General features: G+C 40.9%; 1 protein-coding gene across 1 annotated transcript; it reads left to right on the top strand.

Moving 5' to 3' along the window:
* The first annotated feature begins 1728 nt into the window (after positions 1-1728).
* LOC133767683 (olfactory receptor 6C2-like) lies at positions 1729-2667 on the top strand. Its single transcript, XM_062202117.1, has one exon. It carries the CDS (start codon positions 1729-1731, stop codon positions 2665-2667), a length of 939 nt encoding a protein of 312 aa, XP_062058101.1.
* The last annotated feature ends 9089 nt before the right edge of the window (positions 2668-11756 follow it).

The following is an 11756-nucleotide window of genomic DNA, read 5'->3' as shown; positions in this document are numbered from 1 at the left end:
AAAACAAACAATCCATTGAAGAAAAGGGAAAAGGACTTTAACAAGAATTTTCAAGAGAAGAAAAATTCAGATGGCCAAAAGGAGAATGAAAAAACACTCAGGACCACTAGCCATCAGAGAAATGCAACTCAAAACCACAATGAGGTTTCACCTCACCCCAGTTAGAATGGCTCACATACAGAAATCAAAAAACAAAAATTGCTGTTGAGGATGTGAGGAAAATATACCTTAATCTACTGTTGGTGGATTGTAAACTGTTGCAGACACCATGGAAGACAGAATGGAGAAACCTCAGAAATATGAATATAAACCTACCATATGACTAAGCCATCCCACTCCTGGGTATTTACCCAAACAAAAAGAAATCAGTATATGAAACAGTTTTCTGTACCCACATGTTAACTGCAGCTTAATTTGCAATAGCTAAATATAGAATCAACCCAGATGTCCATTTATTGAAGACTAGATAAAGAAATTATGGTGTATACACACACACACACACACACTATGGAATACTACACAGCAAAAAAATCCTGTCGTTTGCAACAAAATGGATGCAACTGAAACCCTTACACTTGGTGAAATAAGCCAATCCTGAAAAAGCAAATACCATGTGTTTTCCCTGTTCTTTGGTAACTAAAAGAGTACCTAAAGGATAGTCTATAGGAGTGAAGCTGACACTTTGGAGAAATGACAATTTTGAACAGCCCTTGTCTCTACTGTTGAGGAACAGTGAATTTTTTCTTCATACTATTTGTTGAACTCTTTACTTAGTTTAGGGTTAAACTTATGTATATAAGGTTAATTGAAAATAGATATGTGAAAAATAAAAATGGAAATAGGAGAGGGAATAGGAGGAAGAAGGTTGGAAGTGCAGGCTGCAGGGAGCATGGGGTGGGAAGAATCACTGTTTCTAATTTTCTGTATATGAAATTTATAAAGTTTGTATGCCTTAAATAAAATGTAAAAAAAGAGAAAAAAAGAACATAACATCTTCATGGAACAGAATACTAGCACAGCTGGACAGATGAGAGACAAATTAGTAGCATTACACAGAAATGTGATCACCAACGACCTCACAAGGCAAAGTAGGTAGTCTGCATGTTATTTCAAGGGAAACGGAACCATGGCTTTAACAGAGCAGTCATCTCACGTGTGATTAAAAGATCACTCTGGTTCTGCATTTATGTTGACTTGGGAGAGTGTTTTGCATACTTTAGAAAAGGAAGAAAGAAAAAAGATAGGAGATGCTCTATATTGTGATATGGAGTTATCATAGAGAGTGTGGAAACAGCTGAGAGCAGATTTCTTTAAACTTCACAACCTTAACTAAGTCAGCCCTGTTTACTTTGCTTGAAACCAAGACAATGAAAGAGTGTTTTCCTGTACATTAACACAGATTATGTAAAATAGCTTCATTTCCAAGGAAGTGTTAATCAATAAATGCCTCTCCCCTTAGATGAATACTACTTCAAGACACTGGCAAAGAGGCATTAAAAAGGACCTCTGCTTGATCTTTAGCGTAGCACTCAGCAGTGGCAGTCCTGGAACATCACTGATTAACCTAACACTCCACTAGCGTTCTTGATTAACAGGTAACAAAATAAAATGGTGGTTTGACTAACATGTTCACTCACTCTTCACCCATCACTAACTCATGTTGACATTCCTTTTCCCCAGTCTAAGTTATCTCATATTTTTATAGAGAGACATACTCAAGAATCTGTGATGAGAAATTACACAGCATTAACAACATTCATCTTGGTGGGTCTAACAGATGATACAGATCTTCAGATACCAGTTGCTATCTTTTTCCTTCTAACCTACTTGCATAGTATTTTTGGGAACCTGGCCATCGTCATTCTCACCTTAGTGGATTCTCACCTCCAAACACCCATGTACTTTTTCCTCCGGAATTTCTCTGTGCTGGAGTTCTCTTTTACAGCTTTCTGCATTCCCAGATTCCTGTACGCAATGGCAACTGGGGACAATACTATAAGCTATAATGCGTGCTTCACTCAACTGTTTTTTGTTTTCTTCTTCAGTGTGACTGAGTTCCTTCTCCTGACAGCCATGTCCTATGACCGCTACGTGGCCATCTGCAAACCCCTGCACTACATGACCATCATGAGCAACAGAGTCTGCATCAGGATCCTCATGGGGTGTGTCATGCTTACTCTAATCATCATCACCCCACCATTTACTCTGGTCTTTGATCTCGAGTTTTGTGACTCTAACATCATAGATCACTTTGCCTGTGACGTAGGGCCCATGCTGAAGATCACCTGCAATGACACAGAGTTTTTGGAGCACTTTGTCTTCGTCTTGGCTGTGCTGACGCTTCTGTTCACGTTAGGGTGTGTGATTACGTCCTACACACACATCATCAGGACCATTCTCAGATTCCCTTCTGCTCAGCAGAGGACAAAAGCTTTTTCCACTTGTTCTTCTCACATAATTGTGGTTTCTATCACTTATGGAAGCTGCGTCTTCATGTACATTAAGCCATCTGAAAAAGAAGACGTGGCTATGAATAAGGTGGTGGCATTGCTCATAACCTCAGTTACTCCAGTGATGAATCCCTTCATTTACACCCAGAGGAACAAGCAGGTGATACAAGCTTTCAAAGACATGACCAAAAGGATTGAGGCCATCTCAAGGAAGTAAAGGCCTACCAGATGCAAAAGGACAAATCACAAAATAAGTCCTTATCTCTATTTTATTTCTCCCTAGTTCTATAGTAGTCATGTTTTTTATGTATCACACCCCAGTTTGGTTAAACCCAGAGTACACTTTGAAACAGACGTTTTCTTGGTGCATTATATTCCTGGAAATACATACAAATGAATCTTCCTTAAACATATATAATAATACACCTGTTACTGCTTACATAACCAAGAAACGTAGACAGCAACACTTTACTCTCATATTGGTTCTCATTGACTTCTCTTCCACTGACTGCTATGGCCTGATTTGAGTCCCAGTTTTCACAGGAACAACAGCAATGATGATCTGTGTCTACAGGAATGACCCTGTGGTCACCCTGTTTGGTAAAATTCATTATTCTGTGTCTCCCGCTTTCCAGGGAAGTACAAAAGTCAACTAAAATTTTCCTTGACTTCATTTGCTTAAAAGTTGTACAACTTATTTTGATAAAAGCCCAATTCTGTGTAAATAGAATTTCATTTTCCCTTCATCTGTGTGCGTACCTGTGTATGCCTGTGCATTTGTTGCTCTTTTTGTATCTATTTTCAGTTTACTTCATACTCAAAAGATTAATCCTAAACTAAGTAAAGAGTTCAATAAACAGTATGAAGAAAAAAAAAAAAGCACTGTTCCTTAACCATGGAGATGGGGCTGCAAACCATCATCAAATCTCAAAATGTCATTGTCACCCCAATACATTACTTTTTAGGTACTCTATCAGTTACCAGAGATCAGGGGAAACATATAATACCTGTCTTCTTGGGACTGGCTTATTTCATTAAGTAGAATGGCTTTCATTTGCAGCCATTTTTTTTGCAAATGGTAGGATTTCATTCTTTTTATGAATTAATAATACACCATGGTGTATATATACAATATTTTTTCTGTTTTGAATCCTTTTTTATTACTGTGATGTCTATAATTCTTTTTCACATCCATAAATTTTTATCTATGACATAATTTATGAACTCTATAGTACTGATACAAGAAAAGTTAAACAGAAAAAATATCCAGAGAATAATGCCACTATACAATTAAAGGTAAATATTACCATCTAAAGAAGAGATAAGTTATTTAATACTGATTTTGAGACTTTTACAAGTCCATGGAGACATATATTTTAATCTTGGACTCTTTGATCTTTTATATCCCACAGGTTTCCAAAATTATGAATGACTGTTTTTATGCATTTGTATCTACAAACTGGAGTACAATTTATTGAAAAACATATTGAGATGGGGGCCGGCACTGTGGTGTAGCGGAAAAAGCCACTGCCTGCAACGCCGGCATCCCATGTGGGCACCAGTTTGAGGCCCGGCTTCTCCACTTCCAATCCAGCTCTCTGCTATGGCCTGGGAAAGCTGTGGAAGATGGCCCAAGTCCTTGGGCCCCTGCACCTATGTGGAATATCCGGAAGAAGCACCTGGCTCTTGGTTTCAGATCGGCGCAGCTCCAGCCGTTATGGCCAATTGGGGAGTGAACCAGAGGATGGAAGACCTCTCTCTCTGACTCTACCTCTCTCTGTAACTCTTTCAAATAAATAAAATAAATCTTTAAAAAATATATTGAAATGAAATAGATATGAACTTTTCAGAGAGAAAATCAGAGAAAGAGAAAAAATATCCCAATCATTCAAATAAATAATAAACAAGTTCTATTTTCTGACTTTAATGATAGCATAAATATAATATTATATGAACATTCAAAAGATAATTATAAACATACAACACAGTTAACAGCTAAGGAATTTATATAGAATCAGCTTATATAAGATAATGGAGAAACTCCTAATATTCAAATGGAATATGCAGTAAAAAGTCATGAGTATGCAATATTCCTAGAAAAGTTAAATTTCGACTGTAAATTAAGAAACAAAATTAAAACATAAAGCGATACTGCTTCATCTGAATACGCTCTCATTGTGTGCTATAACACACAGCCACTGACTGACAAAACAAAAGGATCCTTATCTATAGTGATGTTTCTCTTCTTATTCCTGCTACACAAAATCAAGCTAACTTTTTTTCTAGTGCTAACTTTATTTTTATTTGTTAAGTTTTATTTCAGTGACACAAGTTTCATATATTTCAGATATACAGATTTAGGAACATGATGATACTCCCCACCCTATCCTCCCTCCAGCACATGCTCCAACCCTTTTACTCCTTTGTCTCCCATTTCTACTCTTAAATTTTTTTATTAAAGACTTATTTTACTTGAAAGTCAGAGTTACACAGAGAGAGAAGGAGATGCAGAGAGAGAGGGTCGTCCATCTGCTGGTTCACTCCCCAATAGGCTGCAATGGCCGGATCTGCACTAATCTGAAGCCAGGAGCCAGGAGCTTCCTCTGGGTCTCCCACGTGGGTGCAGGGGCCCAAGGGCTTGGGCTATCTTCTACTGTTTTCCCAGGCCACAGCAGAGAGCTGGATAGGAAGTGGAGCAGCCAAGACTTGAACTGGTGCCCATATGGAATGCTGGAACTGCAAGCAGCAGCTTTACCTGCTATGCCACAGTGCCGGTCCCTCCACTCTTTTTTTTTTTTTTTTTTTTTTTTTTTTTTGACAGGCAGAGTGGACAGTAAGAGAGAGAGAGACAGAGAGAAAGGTCTTCCTTTTGCCGTTGGTTCACCCTCCAATGGCCGCCGCAGCCGGCGTGCTGCGGCCGGCACACCGCACTGATCCAATGGCAGGAGCCAGGTGCTTCTCCTGGTCTCCCATGGGGTGCAGGGCCCAAGCACTTGGACCATCCTCCACTGCCTTCCCGGGCCATAGCAGAGAGCTGGCCTGGAAGAGGGGCAACCGGGACAGAATCCGGTGCCCCGACCGGGACTAGAACCCAGTGTGCCGGCGCCGCAAGGTGGAGGATTAGCCTATTGAGCACCTGGCTCCTGGCTTCGGATCAGCACGATGCGCCGGCCGCAGCGGCCATTGGAGGGTGAACCAGCGGCAAAAAGGAAGACCTTTCTCTCTGTCTCTCTCTCTCTCTCACTATCAACTCTGCCTGTCAAAAAAAAAAAAAAGAAATCTGAATATAGACCCAGCCATCCCATTCCTGGGAATTTACCCAGAACAAAAGAAATCAGCATATGAATGAGTTATCTGTACCCCATGTTCATTGCTGCTCAATTCACAATTAAGATACAGAACCAGTCCAGATGTCCATCAACTGTTTACTGGATAAATAGTGATACATATATGTATATGCTATGGAGTTCTACTCAGCTGTCAAAAATGAAATCCTATCATCTGCAACAAAATGAACAGAACTGGAAACCATTATACTTAGTGAAATAAGCCAGTACCAAAAAGACAGATACCATATGTTTTCCATGATCCAAGATAACTAATAGGGTACCTAAAATTGGAGTGAAATGGACATTTTGAGATTCAATAATTGTTTACAGCCCTTGTCTATTCAGTTGAGGACAGGGTTTTTTGTTCATACTATTTGTTGAACCCTTTTACTTAGAGTAGGGTTAACTTTACGATAATCAAGTAGGCTGAAAGTAGATGTGCGTAAAAATTAAGAGTTGAGGGGACCGACGTTGAATAGTTTGCAAATATTTTCTCCCATTTTGGTGGTTGCCTCATCACTTCGCTGAGTGTTTCTTTTGCAGTGCAGAATCTTCTCAGCTTGAAGTAAACCAATTTGCCAATTTTGGCTTTGATTGCCTGTGCTTCCAGGGTCTTTTCCAAGAAGTCTTTGCCTATGTCAATGTTTTGCAGAATTTCCCCAATGTTCTCTAGTAATTTGATGGTATAGGTCCTTGATCCATTTTGAGTGGATTTTTTTTTTGTGTAATGTGTAAAGTAAGGGTCTTTTTTTAACTTTTATTTAGTGAATCTAAATTTCCAAAGTACAGCTTATGGATTACAATGGCTTTTTCCCCCCATAACGTCCCTCCCACCCATAACCCTCCCCTCTCCCTACCTCTCCCCTTCCATTCACATCAAGATTCATTTTCAATTATCTTTATGTACAGAAGATCAATTTAGCATATAATAAGTAAAGATTTCAACAGCTTGCACCCACACAGAAACACAAAGTGTAAAATACTATTTGAGTACTAGTTATAGCATTAAATCACAATGTACAGCACATTAAGGACAGAGATCCTACATGAGGAGTAAGTGCACAGTGACTCCTGTTGTTGACTTAACAAGTTGACACTCTTGTTTATGGCATCAGTAATCACCCTAGGTCTTGTCATGAGTTGCCAAGGCTATGGAGGCCTTTTGAGCTCAACAACTCTGATCATATTTAGACAAGGTCATGGTCAAAGTGGAAGTTCTCTCCTCCCTTCAGAGAAAGGTACCTCCTTCTTTGATGACCTGTTCTTTCCACTGGGATCTCACTCGCAGAGATCTTTCATATAGGTGTGGTTTTTTGTTGTTGTTGTTGTTGTTGTTGTTTTTGCCAAAGTGTCTTGGCTTTCCATGCCTAAAATACTCTCATGGGCTCTTCAGCCAGATCCGAATGCCTTAAGGGCTGATTCTGAGGCCAGAGTGCTGTTTAGGACATCTGTCATTCTATGAGTCTGCTGTGTATCCCACTTCCCATGTTGGATCCTTCTCTCCCTTTTTGATTCTATCAGTTAGTATTAGCAGACACTAGTCTTGTTTGTGTGATCCCTTTGACTCTTGGACCTAACAGTGTGATCCATTGTGAACTGAAATTGATCACTTGGACTAGTGAGATGTCATTGGTACATGCCACCTTGATGGGATTGTATTGGAATCCCCTGGCACATTTCTAACTCTACCATTTGGGGCAAGTACAATCGAGCATGTCCCAAATTGTACATCTCCTCTCTCTCTTATTCAAAGTAAGGGTCTTGTTTCATACTTCTGCATACAGAGAAACACCATTTGTTGAAGAGGCTGTCCTTGCTCCAGGGATTTGTGGATTGATTTTAGCTCTTTTGTGAAAGATGACTTGGTTGTAGATGCACAGAAGGGGAAGGGGAAGGGGAAGGGGAAGGGAAAAGGAAGGAAGGAAAGAGGGAGTGAGGGAGGGAGGGAGGAGGGGGGAGGGAGGGAAGGGAGGAAGGAAGGAAGGAGGGAGGGAGGGAAGGGGAAAGAGGGAGGAAGAGAGAGAAAGAAAGGAAAGAAGGAAGGGAGGAGAAAGAAAGAGAGAAAAAGAGAAAGAGAAAGAGGAAGAAAAGAAAAGGAAAAGAAAAGAAAAGAGAAAAGAAAGAAATATTTTTAAAAAGGGAGGGGTGCAGCCCTGTGGCACAGCAGACTAAAGTTCCAGCCTGTGGCACCAGCATCCCATATGGACACCAAGTTGAGTCCCAGCTGCTCCACTTCCTATCCAGCTTTCTGCTGTGGCCTGGGAAAGCAGTAGAAGATAGCCCAAGTGCTTGTGCCCCTGCACCTGCATGGAAGACCCAGAAGATGCTCCTGGCTCCTGGCTTCCAATCAGTTCAGCTCTGGCTGTTGCAGTCATTTGGAGAGTATAGAAGATCTCTCTCTCTCTCTCTCTCTCTCTCTCTCTCATTCTACCTCTCTCTGTAACTTTTTCAAATAAATAAAATAAATCAAGAAAGAGAGAGAGAGACAGGGAGGGAGGGAGGGAGGAAGGAAGGAAGGAAGGAAGGAAGGAAGGAAGGAAGGAAGGAAAAGAAACATCAGCAGAGGTCTTAGTGCTCGCCAAGTCACCTCCATTCAGTAATCTCTCTCAGGATGGCTCCCCAGATGGAATGAGTGAGATGCAAGTACAAACTTCCCTAGGAGGCAAAAAGCAAGGGCAACCGCAGCTAGTGAATCACAAACTGAAATAATGTGTTTGGATCATCTTAGGTATAGAAACGTATAGAGACACATCAGGAGCAGGGGCTTGCAGAGTCGGGGCTCTGCACTAAGCCGGAGAGTTATCAGCTGCAGAATGTGAATTGCCCTGCTCACAGGAGTGTGCAGGCAGTGATGCCAACTGAGTAATTACAGCAATTAATAACAGGTAGTGACTGAGGTTGTACAGTGTAGCATTAATTGATAAGCATTACTCAAAATCCCATCATTTGACAGAACAGAACAGAGAATCTATCAGCATTATAACCATAAGTCATTACCAAATCCAGCGCTTCCACAAATTAATTCCTAATCATAACATTTTGATGACATTTCATTTTTGTTTAGGTGTCTTTAATGCGATTTCTGACCATTGACTGAAGGATTCATTTTCTTTACGTTTGGAAAACTTTTGATTAATTTTTGCTCCAATTTTCTGACACTGCTTTTGATTCTTGCTTCTCTTTTATGCTTTTCCAATTTTTGACAGACTCAACATTTCTTTTGTTTTCCATTTCTCTTCAGTCTGTTTGCACAGATCAAGTTTTCTTCTTCTGTGGTCCCAATGTCATCTTTCTTATTCCTTCATACAAACTACATTCTGCTTTTCTGCTGTGTGCTTAGCCTGGCCTAATGTCCTGCAAATCATACGTGCACGTCTGTGGTGTAGTAACAGCTCCTGTTGCAAAGTTTTTGTGTATCTTCTTGCAATAGCCTTTTTTGGACTTGGGCAGCCTTATCGAATGCTCTGCTTTCATACAACTTATATACTTCTTTTTCAGTCATTTTTTGTCCTCTTGTAGTGTTTCTTTCAAATTCTATCTTTAAACTGAGCAGATACTTCTGTCCATACTCATTGCCTTCAAGAATATAATGTCTAGGGGCCGGCGCCGTGGCTCACTAAGCTAATCCTCCACCTGCGGCACTGGCACACCAGGTTCTAGTCCCGGTGGGGGCACCGGATTCTATCCTGGTTGCCCCTCTTCCAGGCCAGCTCTCTGCTATGGCCAGGGAGTGCAGTGGAGGATGGCCCAAGTGCTTGGGCCCTGCACCCCATAGGAGACCAGGAGAAGCACCTGGCTCCTGGCTTCGGATCAGCAAGATGCGCCGGCCACAGCAGCCATTGGAGGGTGAACCAACGGACAAGGAAGACCTTTCTCTCTGTCTCTCTCTCTCTCACTGTCCACTCTGCCTATCAAAAATAAAAAAAAAGAATATAATGTCTTTCCACATAAATGTGTGGTGTAGAATAAAATCTACTTCCAGAGATATTAGACAGCTTAGCCCCAAGAGGCAGGTGCTCCTGCCGCTGGAACGAGGCTTTCCTGAAGGATGCTACCACGCTTGGAGCATGGCCCTCTCACGGCAGTCGGTGGGGTACAGCGCCGCCGCGGCCACTGTCAGCCCTCAAGGGGCTGGCTCCTGGCGTAGAAGGCAGTCCTAATTTCTTCTCTTCACAAACTACCCGTGGATCAAGTCTTTGCATCCAAGACAGTGGTCGCCGGGAGTAACTCGTCCTCCAGGCCACGCCCTTCACAATACTGAGTTCTGCGCTGCAGAGCTGATGTCATAAGGGTGTACCTGTAACAGGCATCACCTCAGATCTTGAGCTATTTCTTGTAAATGCCTATATCAAAGAAAACCAGAACTTAACCAATCAGAAGCAGCCAACATAATTCTATAACTGGAGACTTTCCAATGGGATATAAAAAATAAAGCAACTGCATAACTGACCAATAAAATACTGGCTTTGGTTTACTTCTGTGTTTACCCTTTGAAAGTCTCCCCTTGGCATTTCCTCTGTGCAGTTTCAAAACCACTTCTGATTTAGAGCAGGCCAATCCATGAATCACTGCTCAAATAAACATTTTCTTGTGCCTTAGTGAAAGAGAGAGAAGTTTACTTTGGTGTAAAAGAATTTTGAAATCCACACAGGCTTTTTCATAACACACATTTCCATGGACTTTTTTAAGACCCTGTCTTATGAAGGGTTTAAATATTTTTACACCAAAATAAGCATCTTTTAATTCTATTTTTCACAAATTTTTGGAAGTACCTTCATATTAGTCTGCTGTTACTATAACAACAAAAACAAAAAAAATTTGAGGCAGGCTAACTTTATAAAGAAAAGAGGTTTCTTTATCTTTCATTTCCTGAGACTCAAAGGCCTGGCCCTGGTACTAACTTGGCTCTGGAGAGGATCTCATGGAAGCTGTCACCACAACAGTGGACGCACACATAGCAGGAAGAGACCACATCTTGAGGCAGGAAACTAGACAGGGCTTTAAGGACCAGGCTTGCTTTTATAAAAACTCACTCTCACAAGAATTCATTCAGGCTCCCATTAGAAGTAAGGCTAGTGGCCCCAGTGACCTAAGGAACTCCCACTGGGCCCACCATCTAAGGTCCACATTCACTCGCAGCATCACTAAACTAGGAACAAAGCTTCCAACACATGAACCCTTGGTGGACAAATCACATCCAAACCATAGCAAGCCTGAGTAGGCATTTCTCGAAACAAAATGTATAAATGGCTAACAGTATGTGACAAAACAGTCAATATTTAGTCATCAAAGAAATGCAAATTAAAACCACAATGAGATATCATCCCACTCCAATGGAATAGCTAGCTGTTGGAGGCATTTGGAGAATGAACCAAAAGATGGGATATCTCTCTTTCTCTGTCTATCTCCATCTCCTTTACTAAGACAATAAAATGTTTATTTGAGCAGTGATTCATGAATTGAGCAATAATTCATGAACGGTTTAGAAGCTTCACAAAAGAAATACAATGAAGAGACTTTTAAAGGGTGAGCACAGAAGTAAAGCAAAGCAAGTATTCTATGGGTTACAGTTATGCCATTGCTTTGTTATATCCTCTCTATGGTCCCTAGTTATGTAATTGTGTTGGCTGCTTCTGGGTGATTGAGCTTCAGTTCATTAAGCTTAAGTTTATTAATATCCACATTCTTAATTACTTATTCCACCCAGTTACCAACTGGAAAATTGAAAGTAAGCAATTTAGACAGATTCTAGAGCCTCCTATCGTTGAAAGGCCCATTCTTTTTTTTTTTTCTTTTCTTTTTTTTTTTTTCTTTTATTTATTTTTTTTTTTTTGACAGGCAGAGTTAGACAGTGAGAGAGAGGGAGACAGAGAGAAAGGTCTTCCTTCAATTGGCTCACCCTCCAATGGCCGCCGCAGCCGGTACACTGCAGCCGGCGCATGGCACTGATCTGAAGCCAGGAGCCAGGTGCTTCTCC

Source organism: Lepus europaeus, chromosome 10 (genome assembly GCF_033115175.1).
Source record: "Lepus europaeus isolate LE1 chromosome 10, mLepTim1.pri, whole genome shotgun sequence".
In the NCBI taxonomy this organism is placed as follows: domain Eukaryota; kingdom Metazoa; phylum Chordata; class Mammalia; order Lagomorpha; family Leporidae; genus Lepus; species Lepus europaeus.
The sequence above is the reverse complement of the archived record's forward strand: the minus strand, read 5'-3'. Positions and strand labels throughout refer to the sequence as shown.